Below are 16,658 nucleotides of genomic sequence, written 5' to 3'. Positions count from 1 at the left end.
CTAACCTGCACATCTTTGGACACTTAGGGGCAATTTAGCATGGCCAATCCCCCTAACCTGCAGATCTTTGGACACTAAGGGACAATTTAGCATGGCCAATCCACCTAATCTGCACATCCTGAGCTTGTGCTGCAATAAAATACATGCGTCACGTTGATGGTGAAGCGCAGCCATTCCCAATCGAGGAAGGATTAAGGTATCATCGTCAGGCTAGATAAACCAGTTCATTCGGGGTGGAAGTGGGAGAGTTGCGACTTCACTTTGCTGAATCGGAAACAAAGCTACTTTGCAATACAGGCTGGCTCAAGACTCACTCTTTTGCAATGCACAATTTGTAAGTTCACAATCTCCCCCAGCTGAACTTTTGTTGAATATTTTAAAAACCCACAAGCTTTGTGAATAGGAACACTGCAAACAGGCCAAACCCGAAAGGGTTTAATCTTCAAACCGTGTTGATACTGAAACCAAGTCACTAAGGCATTCTCATCTCAAAAGGCAAGGCAGTGGCCATTAGAGAAGTCAGGTAAAGAAATTGCGAGACCATTAGAGTTGGTGGCCACAGACAATGTCCATCCATTATACATCAAACATCAACAACTGCGCAGGAGGAATGGACATACATATCAAGTTGGGCGCCACTTGAGTGGAATCCACTGTTTCGGCCGTGGAAATGATGCCAGAACGAGGCAGGAACCTGGCTTTTTTTAAAGTAATTCGAGGGACATGGGTGTCGCGGGCTGGGCCAGCATTTATCGCCCATCCCTTCGGACTCAGTGGTGAACTAGGCCACTTCAGAGGGTAGTTGAGGTGGCTCTGGAGTCACATGTAGGCCAGCCTGGGTAAGAACGGCAGATTTCCTTCCCTAAAGGACATTAGTGAACCAGATGGGTTTTTCCGACAATGGGTCATCAGTAGATTCTTAATTCCAGATATTTTTTACTGAATTCAAATTTCACCATCTGCCGTGGTGGGATTCGAACCCGGGTCCCCAGAACATTAGCTTCTGGATTAATAGTCTAGTGATAATACCACTAGGCCATCGCCTCCCCGAAAGGAGATTAAAAGGTGCTGAGCACCGACCATCAAATAGGATGTCTCCTTGAAAAACGCTTTGATATTTTTAATCAGGTTTTGTAATAAAACGATTGAGTCTGCAGCCACGAAGGAAGGTCAGGAACTGGCACCCTGACTCATGGAGATACAGCTCCAACAAAGTCTGTGGGGAGTTGTCAGTGTCAGCCAGGTTCAAGGGATATTGGGGCTGAGGTTTAAAGATAGTTTAAAGATCGCAACTAAATCCTGAGGGGGTTTAGAAAAGTTTATTTAGTGTCACAAGTAGGCTTACGTTAACACTGCAATGAAGTTACTGTGAAAATCCCCGAGCCGCCACACTCCGGCGCCTGTTCGGGTACACTGAGGGAGAATTTAGTGAAGGAGGAAATTTTCCAGAAAACCATATTTGTATCATCAAATATATTTTTATTGGACTAATTGGCACCACTCATAACGGGCCAACAATGCAGAGGGGCACCCCCGGATGGATATTCGATCGGGTCTCCCCCTGCACAGCTGAGAGACTCACGAATTTCAGAAACTACGGAAGATCCCTAATCTGCCTAGCAACAGCGCATAGCTGCATTTTAAACTGGCCAAGGAAGATCAAGATCCCTATGAAACGAGACAGAGAGTGGGTTATCAAAACCAAGCTATCACTGAAATATTACAAATTCGGCCAAGGCAGACATAAAAATCTGATAAACCAAGATATAAGAATAAAAGGTTAGAATGAAGTACTCCAGACATCCAACAAGACAGGATAACATTAACACTCAATCTCACAAGCAGGAAACACAGACACGGGACAATAGGATCAAATTCAAATAAGGGGACACATAGAGATGATAATGGGAAACGCATTTAGACACCGGGGCAGGACCAAGTAATCCCATTAACACGAACACACACCATACAAATGCAAATTGACAAGCCTCCCAGAGAACTTCCTGACCTGACAGACCACTTTATACATATTGTAAAAAGATGCATAATCAAATGTTCCCGCTCAAATTTGGAGCCCTATAAAGATCCAGGGCTGATGTAATCCAATTGAGATCAACGTGGCCAAGCCACTGTTTCTGAGCTGGCTACGGGGGTCTCCCTAGGATCCTAGTAAATTGTACAATAAAGACACGCTTTGAACCTTGATTTGCGACTCGGCTTCTATTCTGTGCTGGTAAGGGATTTTTCCCTACAACAAAATGGCGTAGTCACGGCAGGATTTGATATCTGACTTCTGACTGATGGCCACAGTTTGAAAGTCGGGATCAAATTTAAACGAATCTGATACAAATCCAGAGCAGTCAAAGGCGAGTGCAGGTCTCCGTTCAAAGTGAGGTACCTTTAAGGGTTAGGGTTTGTCTGTTTTAAGTATTGTTGTCTTGTAGAACTGTATAATCTTGCCTAAGTTTTTAAATTGAAACAGAAGTCCGCACTAAAGAGGTACAGGTCAGAACGACCGCGTGGAAGAAGGTAAGTAACTTTTAACTTTAATAGGAGTAAAGGACCAGAGGTAAAGATAACAGGTTTTGGGCTATTTGATAACAGGAATTAAGACTAATATAAAGATAAGTACCGCATGCAGAACTAATTGGTGTAACTAACCCAGGATTGTAAATGAAACCGCTGTCTGTGCCAAGGCAATAGGACAAGGGAGTGCTTGACTCAAGGTGCCCTACCCTAAACTGGACGTTAAGAGGAGAAATCTCCCACGCTAAGGTTGGGTTTTGAAGCGGGCGCTAAGAGGCACAGGCACTCAGGGTGCAAGGCACGGACAGTGTAAATCGGGTAACAACACTGACTCTGAAGGGACGAACAACCTCAGAGTCGATACAGTTACTAACTATAACAGGGGCTTTGATAACAGAGTACAGGTGTGTAAGTGTTGAGGAAAAGTGGACCCGATCCATCCTGACCAAGAGACACGACGACGGAGGATCCATTAGGGACCCGGGCGGAGTTTGATAACCTTGTTCGTCTGTAGGGAACACCACAGCCCATAGCAGGATACCCGGTTTTGGGGGGTAACGGATCAACCCTGCTAGTGGGGGTGGTGGCCGAGCGGGAGGCGTTGTACTTAGAGGGGCTGGGAACAGGGGCGGACAAACCCACTAAACAACCAGCACACATCCCAATAAGACAACACAAAATAGTCCAAGCGTGAGGTGTCAGGAATAGTTGGGGGAGCCCAGGGGAAAGAGACCCACTGGAACCTCACTACGAGGCTCTACAGCAATACAGACGGTGCTGGGGCAGTATCAGTGACAGGAGTGGAGGCACTTTTACTGTAGCAGCCAGCATACGGGGGTTGCAGGACTGCTAGACAGAAAAATGGCAGACCACGTTGTTAAGGGAGAAACTGCAGTAGCTCTCATTTTAAAGTATCTGTTAGCCAGAGAAGCGATTGTTGCAAAGATGAAACGGAACGGGTGGAACGCATCACAAACTTTAGAAGATCAAAGAAAGTGGGTAGACGGAGTTAAACGGGACAAAACAAAGGTAATGGGAGTAATATTAGTGACCCAGTTAGCTGGACTAATTGAGGAAGTAAATGCCTCCATGGAGGAGAGACACAAAGAGACAGAACAAATTAAAGTATTACAGGAGAGAGTGAGGGAGTTAGAATACAGAAACAACACTGCGGAGATAACGCAGAGATCAGAGGAAACGGACCCTCGGCGCCCATACGAGTCAGTGCAGAAACATACAGCCACTCCAGCATCAAAAGAAAACATAGACAATTATAATCTAGCGCCAGTCACGAGAGGAGGGACGTTAGCACAACCAAAGGCAACCTATAAGCCTTTTACGCCAGGGGAAAGGCAGCAGATGGATAGGAGAGATCTTAGTTTTTGTATTTCAGTGTGTTTGTGAGATCTGGTAGCTTGTCGAATGTAGGTGGTTGTTGTTGTAATTAGATTGAGAGCAGGGAGCTCTTTGTTCCTGTGGAATGTTTGCTACAGGCAGTGGGTGCAGTACATTGCACCTTGGTTTAGCCTCAGGGGGGCTGGGAGAGTGTTAAAACTGTAAAGATTCAAGTGATAGGATTTCTTGAATTTACTTCTGCTTTGAGTCAATTACAGTTTGGAAGAAAGAAGAATAAAAGCGATTGTCTTAATCAATGTTCAGTATTCTCTTTGAATGTTTTACACTCATCCCAGTCTGAAATGATAAGTTTGAATGAAAAAGGATGTACTGTGGAATGACTTTTGGAAGCTTCCATGTGTGTGTCTGTGTGTGTTTAAACAAAGTGGTTGCGTGGATGCTTTGTTGTTGTTTGTTTTAATGTTAAGAAAGGATTTAAACCTTGGAAGGAAGCATGTGCTCTTTCCTTTGTCTTGAAGTAGAAATTATAAGAGTTAGTTGAGGAGTTAAGAGAAGAAAATAAGTTATTTTGTGGAAAGGTAGAAAAGCAGGAACAAAAGACTGAGGTCTATGAATCAGTTTAAAGTGTATCAAGTCAGTGAAATACAGTATTAATCGCAGAATATCGCGATTTGCGAACGTCAGATAGTTTAGTATTCTGAACTAGTTAAAATTATGTACTGCCGTCGGAATTTCATGAGCCATCAAGGTTCAAGGTTTGCCAAATATAAAAGCACTGCAAAGCTTAAAACCTAGCCAGTTAAGAAACCAAAATGTTCCTAATCAAATAACTGGTATGTATTGTACCTGCTTTGATTTTGATTCGGCGCCTGTTACTTTTCCTAGAGTGCGGGGGTTTCGATCTGGAGCTCAGTTTAAAAAAAGAAACGGCTTAAATTAAAAGGGTTTGGATATCACGGGTACGATGTGTAAAGTGGTATGATACAACTGCCGCTTGATTATTTTTATTATACAGTATAGCACTGCCATATAGACACAAGAATAACATCAAATCCTGAAAAGCCTTAACCAACTTTGTATGATATATTCATATACTATATTGAATATTGATAAAGACATAATTATTTTGTGAAGTACTGTGGTGCGGCACTTGCACGCAAACAAATGATCAAATTAGAGATAGTGTAAGAGTACATCATATAAAGATCGGAGCTGTATGGCATGTGATTTTAATGGGGAAAGCGATGTCTTTTGATAAGATTACAGACAAATGAATGGATGTCCAATTGCAGCCAAAAAAGGCCAGTACAAAGTGTTATTTAATTCACACTAAGCTTGCTATGGATGGGGGATGCCAATTCAAGTTGATTCGGACCAGGGAACACATTTCACAGGAAAGGTTCTGAAAAACATTTGCCAACTATTAGGAATAAAACAAAAATTTCACATCCCCTATCACCCACAAAGTTCCGGGATGGTGGAGAGGATGAATCGGACTCTAAAAATAACAATGGCAAAAGCAATGCAATCCTCAGGTAGAAATTGGACAGAAGTCCTACCTGCAGTTCTGATGAGGCTTAGGGCGACCACAAATCGAACTACCGGCTTGACTCCATACGAGCTGATGACCGGGCGAGCAATGCACTTACCCGAAAACATTATTACAGGCTGGACAGATGTGGGTCCGATAAAAGATAGGATCCGACAATACATCCGAGACCTTAGCACCCAATTGAAGGGGATGCGCCGGTCCGTAATTTCTAATCAGGCACAGGTCGACGCAGAGGGGGACTCAGAAATATTACCAGAAGTCCCAAAAGCCGGGAGCCGGGTATTAACAAAAGTGCTTCCTGCAAAACCAGGATTTGCCCCAAGATGGCACGGACCTTACGAGGTCATTATTAGCGGAGATACCTGTGCCTGTATAGATATAAGGGGACAAGGGGTCTGGAAACACTGGACCCAATTGAAACTATATGAGGACAAATGAACTAAAAAATACCGTTTTGCTCATTCAACTTCCACAGGAACCAGGACCAGATCTACTATCAAGACGTCGGAACCAACTACTTTTAATTTAATTGCCTGTTTATTTTCTGTATATACTGTAATTGTAAAATACTGTTGAAAAAAAAAAAGAGCGATATGGGAACAGGGACATATCTGATAATAACCCTGACCATTGTAAATACACTCCAACATATGGGGGTTAGGGGAGCAGAACCACCAATCATGGAAGGAAACCTATTCCTGAAAACACACATCCAGATCTATGGGAATAGGACCGCTTGTTACCCCTCAGCGCGATCAGTAAACTCCCTATTCATCGCAACACCAGGGTGGCTCCCACAAGAGTTATTCACTATTGACACATCGGGGGCACCCTGCAAAGAACATATTGGGTACTTTAAGCAAGGGATACAAGGAAGGTGTGTAGAGCTCACTGAGCCGGGAATTCTAAGGGGGACGGGACCCCAACCGGAGGAGACACATGGGAACTACCCACAATGTTTTAAGGGAGAGGGATGGGGGTGCGTGCATGCCTTTGTCCCTAAAAATGATTCATGCGCTGAGGCACATTGTGCTCTCCAGGAGTGCCGGGTCCGGGAAGGACACTTCACTTGTGACTGCAAGCAACAAAAATGCATTGCAGTCACCGCGGGTAGGCAGCTTATGTGTGGCAAGTGCAACAGCACCCACGTAAGCTCAGCCTCAGGGACATATCCATTTGATTCTCACCAAGAGGTACAATCAAGTGGACAGTCCAGGGGGAGGGAAGGTTCCACAAGATGGGGCCATGCGGTCAAACGACCCCGGGGTAATGCATGTTATCGGGTTAAAGACGGGTACGTGTTTTTATTTAAAAATGTATATATGACGGCCACAGACAGGCCTCCAAGGTTCTTTTCCGTAGGGACAATCAGACCTCTCACGGTTCCATGCCCAAGTGAAGGGCATGTCCAGAAACGCATAGTGACCAGGGCCATCAGCGCAGAATTTTGCTCCGACTGGCAGGCCCCTGTCACACTAGGGTCTTCTTTAGGATATGGATTTCTGGGGACACTATCCCTGGGAGGCGCCGCAGGGGTGATCAGTGCCAGTAATAGGAACTTCTTCATATGTGGACTGACCATTTTAGGAAACAACACCCTACAAGCATTAGGCGCAATTGACCAAGAACTCGCAGAACTCAGACTATACACACAACAAACGAGATATGCGGTGGACTATCAGCTAGCCAGACAAGGGGGGGTATGCACCATCATCAAGGAAAAATGCATCACATACGTACACGACAAGACACTAAACATAACAGCAGCCATGTCCGGGATACAAAAGCAATTGGATAACTTTAAACAGGGGTTAACAGGGACTGATGGGTGGTTAGGATGGCTGTTTAACACAGTTTGGGGAGCATATATTATGAAGGGATTAATCCTAGTAGTAGCCATCCTGTTCACACTCTGCCTTGGCCTAACCTGTATTAAAGTGATATGTGCAAATATTACATCAAGAATGCTACCCACTGCCAGTATCCAGATGCAAGAACTTAACAACGACCCAGAAGAGGAGGAACAACGGCAAGGACAACAGCTGTACAAATCACTGTTCCTCTGAAGGTCGTCCATGGGGGGTCAGCCATGAATGGCACCCCCTGGACGAGAGGAGGGACTGAAGGAGGAAATTTTCCAGAAAACCATATTTGTATCATCAAATATATTTTTATTGGACTAATTGGCACCACTCATAACGGGCCAACAATGCAGAGGGGCACCCCCGGATGGATATTCGATCGGGTCTCCCCCTGCACAGCTGAGAGACTCACGAATTTCAGAAACTACGGAAGATCCCTAATCTGCCTAGCAACAGCGCATAGCTGCATTTTAAACTGGCCAAGGAAGATCAAGATCCCTATGAAACGAGACAGAGAGTGGGTTATCAAAACCAAGCTATCACTGAAATATTACCAATTCGGCCAAGGCAGACATAAAAATCTGATAAACCAAGATATAAGAATAAAAGGTTAGAATGAAGTACTCCAGACATCCAACAAGACAGGATAACATTAACACTCAATCTCACAAGCAGGAAACACAGACACGGGACAATAGGATCAAATTCAAATAAGGGGACACATAGAGATGATAATGGGAAACGCATTTAGACACCGGGGCAGGACCAAGTAATCCCATTAACACGAACACACACCATACAAATGCAAATTGACAAGCCTCCCAGAGAACTTCCTGACCTGACAGACCACTTTATACATATTGTAAAAAGATGCATAATCAAATGTTCCCGCTCAAATTTGGAGCCCTATAAAGATCCAGGGCTGATGTAATCCAATTGAGATCAACGTGGCCAAGCCACTGTTTCTGAGCTGGCTACGGGGGTCTCCCTAGGATCCTAGTAAATTGTACAATAAAGACACGCTTTGAACCTTGATTTGCGACTCGGCTTCTATTCTGTGCTGGTAAGGGATTTTTCCCTACAACATTAGCATGGCCAATCCACCTAACCTGCACATCTTTGGACACTAAGGGACAATTTAGCATGGCCAATCCACCTAACCTGCACATCTTTGGACACTAAGGGACAATTTAGCATGGCCAATCCACCTAACCTACACGTCTTTGGGCACTAAGGGACAATATAGCATGGCCAATCCACCTAACCTGCACATCTTTGGACATTGAGGGGCAATTTAGCGTGGCCAATCCACCTAACCTACACATCTTTGGACACTAAGGGACAATTTAGCATGGCCAATCCACCTAACCTACACATCTTTGGGCACTAAGGGACAATTTAGCATGGCCAATCCACCTAACCTGCACATCTTTGGACACTAAGGGACAATTTAGCATGGCCAATCCACCTAACCTACACATCTTTGGACACTAAGGGACAATTTAGCATGGCCAATCCACCTAACCTACACATCTTTGGGCACTAAGGGACAATTTAGCATGGCCAATCCACCTAACCTGCACATCTTTGGACATTAAGGGGCAATTTAGCATGGCCAATCCACCTAACCTACACATCTTTGGACACTAAGGGACAATTTAGCATGGCCAATCCACCTAACCTACACATCTTTGGACACTAAGGGACAATTTAGCATGGCCAATCCACCTAACCTGCACATCTTTGGACCCCAAGGGCCCGATTTTACCATCGCGTTGCACCCGTTTTCAGGCGTGAAAACTTGGTAAAGTTGGGCGTGAGGCAAGCAGCGTGATCCGCGCCCGCCTCCGTGTGGGTTCCCCCTTTACCAAGGCCCGAAAATGGCTGCGATTGGTACGCTCCTGAAACAGGCGCGGCCATTTAAATGCGTTTGCATGAATTTAAATTGACTTAATGGGCTGCACGCCCCACCTTACCGGCACTTCCCCCTTTACCCCCCCATTCACCCATCCAGAATCGGTGTGAAACAGACATGGTCCACAAAGGTCCGATTCGGGCGCTCCAGTTAGTGAGGAGGTAAGTGCCGAGCGTCCGACGGCTCTCTGCCTGAGATCAGTGATGGGGAAAGGGGGGGCGTTCGCTGCCACTCTGCCTGAGATCAGTGGGGACGGAGGGGGGCAGGGGGCCGCGATCGGTCTGGGTGGCGAAGGGGGTGAACATAAGAACATAAGAAATAGGAGCAGGAGTAGGCCATCTCGCCCCTCGAGCCTGCCCCGCCATTCAATAAGATCATGGCTGATCTGAAGTGGATCAGTTCCACTTACCCATCTGATCCCTATAACCCCTAATTCCCTTACCGATCAGGAATCCATCTATCCGTGATTTAAACATATTCAACGAGGTAGCCTCCACCACTTCAGTGGGCAGAGAATTCCAGAGATTCACCACCCTCTGAGAGAAGAAGTTCCTCCTCAACTCTGTCCTAAACTGACCCCCCTTTATTTTGAGGCTGTGCCCTCTCGTTCTAGCTTCCTTTCTAAGTGGAAAGAATCTCTCCACCTCTACCCTATCCAGCCCCTTCATTATCTTATAGGTCTCTATAAGATCCCCCCTCAGCCTTCTAAATTCCAACGAGTACAAACCCAATCTGCTCAGTCTCTCCTCATAATCAACACCCCTCACCTCTGGTATCAACCTGGTGAACCTTCTCTGCACTCCCTCCAAGGCCAATATATCCTTTCGCAAATAAGGGGACCAATACTGCAAACAGTATTCCAGCTGCGGCCTCACCAATGCCCTGAACAGATGCAGCAAGACATCTCTGCTTTTATATTCTATCCCCCTTGCGATATAGGCCAACATCCCATTTGCCTTCTTGATCACCTGTTGCACCTGCAGACTGGGTTTTTGCGTCTTATGCACAAGGACCCCCAGGTCCCTTTGCACAGTAGCATGTTGTAATTTTTTTCCATTTAGATAATAATCCAATTTGCTATTATTTCCTCCAAAGTGAATAACCTCACATTTGTCAACGTTATACTCCATCTGCCAGATCCTCGCCCACTCACTCAGCCTGTCCAAATCTCTCTGCAGACCTTCTACGCCCTCCACACGATTCACTTTTCCACTTATCTTTGTGTCGTCTGCAAACTTTGTTACCCTACACTCAGTCCCCTCCTCCAGATCGTCTTTATAAATGGTAAACAGTTGAGGCCCCAGTACCGATCCCTGCGGCACGCCACTAGTTACCATCCGCCAACCAGAAAAGCACCCATTTATTCCGACTCTCTGCTTCCTGTCGGATAGCCAATCCCCAATCCACACTAACACCCTACCCCCAACTCCGTGTGACCCAATCTTCTTCAGCAACCTTTTGTGAGGCACCTTATCAAACGCCTTTTGGAAATCCAAAAACACCACATCCACCGGTTCCCCTCCGTCAACCGCACTAGTCACATCTTCATAAAAATCCAACAAGTTCATCAAGCACGACTTTCCCCTCATGAATCCATGCTGCGTCTGCTTAATCGAATCATTCTTATCCAGATGGCCTGCTATTTCTTCTTTAATGATGGATTCCAGCATTTTCCCAACTACAGACGTTAAGCTAACCGGCCTGTAGTTACCCGCCTTTTGTCTATTTCCTTTTTTAAACAGCGGTGTAACATTAGCCGTTTTCCAATCCGCCGGCACTACCCCAAAATCCAACGAATTTTGATAAATAACCACTAACGCATCCGCTATTACCTCTGACATTTCTTTCTGTACCCTGGGATGCATTCCATCCGGGCCCGGGGACTTGTCCACCTTCAGTCCCGTTAGTCTACCCAGCACTGCCTCCCTGGTAACATTAATTGTATCGAGTACCTCTCCTACCAACCCTCTATCGTTAATATTCGGTAAACTATTTGTGTCTTCCACCGTGAAGACCGACACAAAAAACTTATTTAAAGTTTCAGCCATTTCCTCATTTCCCACTATTAAATCCCCCCTCTCGTCCTCCAAGGGTCCAACATTCACTCTTGCCACTCTATTCCTTTTTATATCTTTGTAAAAGCTTTTACTCTCATTTTTTATATTTGGAGCTCGCCTAGCTTCATAACCTATCTTTCCTTTCTTTATCGCTTTCTTAGTCGTTCTTTGTTGTTTCTTAAAGTTTTCCCAATCTTCCGATTCTCCACTATTTTTGGCCACTCTGTACGCATCGGTCTTTAATTTAATACTCTCCTTAATTTCCTTCGTTATCCACGGCTGGTTATCCCTTTTCTTACATCCCTTCTTTATCACCGGAATATATTGTTGCTGAGTACTGAAAAGGATCTCCTTAAAAATCCACCACTGTTCCTCAGCTGTCCTACCTACCAGTCTGCTCTCCCAGTCCACCTTCGCCAATTCAGCCCTCATCCTATCGTACTTCCCCCTGTTCAAACAGAGGACAGTGGTATGGGACCCTACTTTCTCCTCTTCCATTTGTATCAGAAATTCGACCATGTTGTGATCACTTGACCCAAGAGGGACCTTCACAAGAACATCCTTAATTCTACCTACCTCGTTACACATTACCAGATCTAAGATAACTCGTTCCCTCGTCGGTTCTGTAACATACTGTTCAAGGTAACTATCCCGACAGCATTCTAAGAATTCTTCCTCCATCCCACCCCTTCCAACTTGAGTCGGTGGGGGGGATAAGGGGGTCAGTAATGTTGTGGGGTGGGGCACTGTCTGTGGGAGCCAGGGGGAGGCATTATCCGGCCCGGGAGGGATGTGGCAGGGGAGCAGTGTTCTATCATTTATTTTCTGCACATGTGCAGTTGGAGGCTCCGATCGGAGCTGCTGGATTGTGGGTGCGTTAAGCCCCGCCCACAGGATTGTGCAGCGCGATTCGGAATCGCTGATATTGTTTCAGGCAGAGTGTGTATGGGGGCGCCTAAGAACGGGTCTAAAAGTCGGATCTGAAACACTCCCAGATTCAAGTCCGCCCAGCACTTAGAATCAAAATGGTAAAATAAGGCCCTAAGTGACAATGTACTATGGCCAATCCACCTGACCCGCACATCTTTGGGCACAAAGGAGCAATTTACCATGGCCAATCCACCTAACCCACACATCTTTGGTCACTCGGGGGCAATTTAGCATGGCCAATCCACCGAACCTGCACATCTTTGGACACTAAGGGGCAATTTAGCATAGCCAAACCGCCTAACCTGCAGATTTTGGACACTAAGGGGCAATTTAGCATAGCCAAACCGCCTAACCTGCAGATTTTGGACACTAAGGGGCAATTTAGCATGGCCAATCCACCTAACCTGCACATCTTTGGACACTAAGGAGCAATTTAGCATGGCCAATGCACCCTAACCAGCACGTCTTTTGGACTGTGGGAGGAACCTGGAGCACCCGGAGGAAACCCACGCAGACACGGGGAGAACGTGCAGACTCCACACAGACAGTGACCAAAGCCAGGAATCGAACCTGGGTCCCTGGTGCTGTGAGGCAGCAGTGCTAACCACTGTGCCGCCGTGAGTTGAGGTTTGGAGAAATGTGTTTTTTCGTGGCGTTTTTAATTAATAATTCATTGTTTCAAGTCTTGTGTGGTGCCATTACATTCATTTCAAATTCTTGCATTCAGGATTAATAGTCTTTTTGTCCTGTTAATAAAAATGTTTGCGGTTGAGATCAGAAGCCTGTGCCTGTGTAAGATTCTCCTTTATAACTTGACAGTAAATGGGAATGTGATCATCAGAATTAACAGTGACTGCACACTCCATAATAACAAAATACTTCAGCGTTTTGCGGTGTTCCGCAGTCACAAGAGGCATGACACACATACAAGACTTTCCTCCTTATTTTTCTGACCTGGTATTAAGATGGTCTTCATAGGCCGCACTTTGACACCTTGGGTTGGGTACTCCAAGGGGGAGTTTGCTTTGGCAATCAGCAAGGTGTCTGCAGATGTCCTGGTCCTGGGGGCGAACAGAGAAAGGATGAAAGCAAGACAAGAAAAACGCTGCAAGTACCAAGCAGCTTCTGCTTAAAGCTGTAGCGAGAGTTGACCCTTCAAGACCAGGGCTGATCGGTTAAACTGAGGCACGGCGGCCCAGTGGTTAGCACTGCTGCCTCACAGCGCCAGGGAACCGGGATCGATTCCCGGCCTCGGGTCACTGTCTGTGTGGAGTCTTCACATTCTCCCCCCGTGTCTGCATGGGTTTCCTCCGGGTGCTCCAGTTTCCTCCCACACTCCAAAAGATGTGCAGGTTAGGTGGATTGGCTATGCTAAATTGCCCCTTAGTGTCCAAAGATGTGCAGGTTAGGTGGATTGGCCATGCTAAATTGCCCCTCAGTGTCCAAAGATGTGTAGGTTAGGTGGATTGGCCATGCTAAATTGCCCCTTAGTGTCCAAAGATGTGCAGGTTAGGTGGATTGGCTATGCTAAATTGCCCCTCAGTGTCCAAAGATGTGTAGGTTAGGTGGATTGGCCATGCTAAATTGCCCCTTAGTGTCCAAAGATGTGCAGGTTAGGTGGATTGGCTATGCTAAATTGCCCCTTAGTGTCCAAAGATGTGTAGGTTAGGTGGACTAACCACGCTAAATTGTCCCTCAGTGTCCAAAGATGTGTAGGTTAGGGGGATTAGCCATGTTAAATTGCCCCTTGATGTCCAAAGATGTGTCGGTTAGGGGAGTTGGCCTTGATAAATTGTCCCTTAGTGTCCAAACATCTGTAGGTTAGGTTGATTGGCCATGCTAAATTGCCCCTTGGTGTCAGGGGGACTAGTTGGATAAATATATGGGGTTATGGCGATAGGGTCTGGGTGGGATTGTGGTCGGTGCAGACTCAATGGGCCAAATGGCCTCCTTCTGAACTGTAGGATATTATGGTTCTATGGGTGCTCCGGTTTCCTCCCACAGTCTGAAAGACGTGCTGGTTAGGGTGCATTGGCTAAATTCTCCCTCAGTGTACCTGAACAGGAGTGTGGCGACTAGGGGATTTTCACAGTAACTTCATTGAAGTGTTAATGTCAGCCTACTTGTGACACGAATAAATAAACTTAAACACAAGGCGCCAACTCCACTGGCTCCTGTCAATTTATCCAACCTTGCTCGGAAAAGCAGCCACCCATGTTTTCTGCTTCTTCTTATAACCTGGGGTCATGTGACTTGACTGAATGGCCCACTCTTGCCTTTGGTCAGAGTTCCTTTGAGTTTGCGGCTTTCACTGACTGGAACAAAGCACAATTCCAGTGAACTCATTTTATTACCTTCTCTTTCTTTGCTTGTTTGAAGTTTAATTATTCTATTGCTGTTGATGAATTGTATTGTTGTGTGTTCTGTTAGCCCTTTATGGCCAGATGACTGTTGAAACTGAGAACTGGTTTTCATTTGACTCACGAAGGAATAAAGGTGAAATCAGAAAAACACTGGACCCCACCCAGCGAATGGGCACTGTGTTGCTGGCATACAGGGATCTGCATGTGGTGAGACACGAGGGCCTTCAGTCAGGGATGGGGGAAGGGATTGCGTGGGTACTGGTTCCCCGGAGGGGGAGGTCGTGCACAGATTCTGGATTGAGGTGAGGACTTCAATGGGGCAGCGGAGGGTACAAAGGTTGGTGGGCACGTGCCCAGGCCTGTGCCTGCCGCATGGAGGATTCGAGCGCCAATGAGGCACAGGGCTTTTCAGCATATGGGAGTGAGGGCCAACTCCCCGGTAACCTGGGCAGCACAGTGGGTTAGCGCTGCTGCCTCACATGCCGGGGTCCCAGGTTCAATTCCGGCCTCGGGTGACTGTCTGTCTGTGTGGAGTCTGCACATTCTCCCCGTGTCTGCGTGGGTTTCCTCCGGGTGCTCTGGTTTCCTCCCACACTCCAAAGATGCGCAGGTTAGGGGGATTGGCCGTGCTAAATTGCCCATTAGTGTCAGGGGGATTAGCAGGGTAAATATGAGGGGTTACGGGAATAGGGCCTGGGCGGGATTGTGGTCGGTACAGACTCAATGGGCTGAATGGCCGCCTTCTGCGCTGTAGGGATTCTGTGATATTCTATTCTATAACACTTGCAGACCTGCCCATGATGTCCAATGTTTTGGAAGTCATCGGAGTCCTACATTTCCAGCTCAGGCTGGAGAGAGGAGTGCCCATAGGGGTCCTCAGGCTCTCAAACCGGACCCAGCAACCTGTCCGGAAGACAACTAGCATTGCTGAGATATTGTGCCACCAGCACCTCCCCCCCCCCCCCCCCCCCCCCCGCCACCCCCCCACCATGGGGCAGCGGCAGTGGCTCCCTGGAGCATGTAGGTGTTGCCCTCTCTCTCAGGATGCCAGAGTTCACGCCCCCCATCCCTGCCACCTTCGCCCGCTGTCTCTCATGTTGCCCGCATGTCGCTGGGTTGTGCAGCAGAGTCGGGAGCAGCTTGACACCCCAGCAGCCAACCTCTCATTTAACGCGGCGGCTCATGGCACAGCAGACTGGCACAGAATAGACGCATCATGACTGCTGCTTCACTACGGTGATGTGCAGAGCCTGCAAATTCACACACCAACTGCACGCTCAGCGAGTAGAGCCCTTTACGGTTCTGATCGATCTCTGCATTTAGAAGCGATGCCCGCAGAGCTGTGTGTGCACGTAGCAAATGGAACGCTGCACCATGGTGAAGGCTGTTGCCCTGGCGATGCCACGTGCTTGCCCTGCCTGTTTCTCTCTGGAATGAGACACGGTGGCACAGTGGTTAGCACTGCTGCCTCACAGCACCAGGGACCCGGGTTAGATTCCCGGCTCGGGTCACTGTCTGTACGGAGTTTGCACGTTCTCCCCGTGTCTGCGTGGGTTTCCTCCGGGTACTCCGGTTTCCTCCCACAGTCCAAAGATGTGTAGGTTAGATGGATTGGCCGTGCTAAATTGCCCCTTAGTGTCCAAAGATGTGCAGGTTAGGTGGATTGGCCATGCTAAATTGCCCCTTAGTGTCCAAAGATGTGCAGGTTAGGTGGATTGGCCATGCTAAATTGCCCCTTAGTGTCCAAAGATGTGCAGGTTAGATGGATTGGCCATGCTAAATAGCCCCTTAGTATCCAAAGATGTGCAGGTTAGGTGGATTGGCCATGCTAAATTGCCCCTTAGTGTCCAAAGATGTGTAGGTTAGATGGATTGGCCGTGCTAAATTGCCCCTTAGTGTCCAAAGATGTGTAGGTTTGGTGGATTGACCATGCTAAATTGCCCCTTAGTGTCCAATGATGTGCAGGTTAGGTGGATTGACCATGCTAAATTGTCCCTTAGTGTCCAAAGATGTGCAGGTTAGGTGGATTGGCCATGCTAAATTGCCCCTTAGTGTCCAAAGATGTGCAGGTTAGGTGGATTGGCCATGCTAAATTGT

General features: G+C 46.9%; 1 protein-coding gene across 1 annotated transcript in view; it reads right to left on the bottom strand.

The window, feature by feature from the left end:
* LOC144481891 (beta-1,4 N-acetylgalactosaminyltransferase 1-like) overlaps positions 1 to 16,658 on the bottom strand; it is an 84,725-nt gene that overhangs the window by 45,210 nt on the left and 22,857 nt on the right. Inside the window, exon 3 of the mRNA XM_078201053.1 lies at positions 13,153 to 13,259. Coding sequence (XP_078057179.1) covers positions 13,153 to 13,259 — 107 coding nt within the window. The remainder of the gene's footprint in view (positions 1 to 13,152; positions 13,260 to 16,658) is intronic.

This window comes from Mustelus asterias, chromosome X (assembly GCF_964213995.1).
Source record: "Mustelus asterias chromosome X, sMusAst1.hap1.1, whole genome shotgun sequence".
Taxonomy (NCBI): domain Eukaryota; kingdom Metazoa; phylum Chordata; class Chondrichthyes; order Carcharhiniformes; family Triakidae; genus Mustelus; species Mustelus asterias.
Note: the sequence above shows the minus strand (reverse complement) of the source record. Positions and strands in the feature narration are given on the sequence as shown.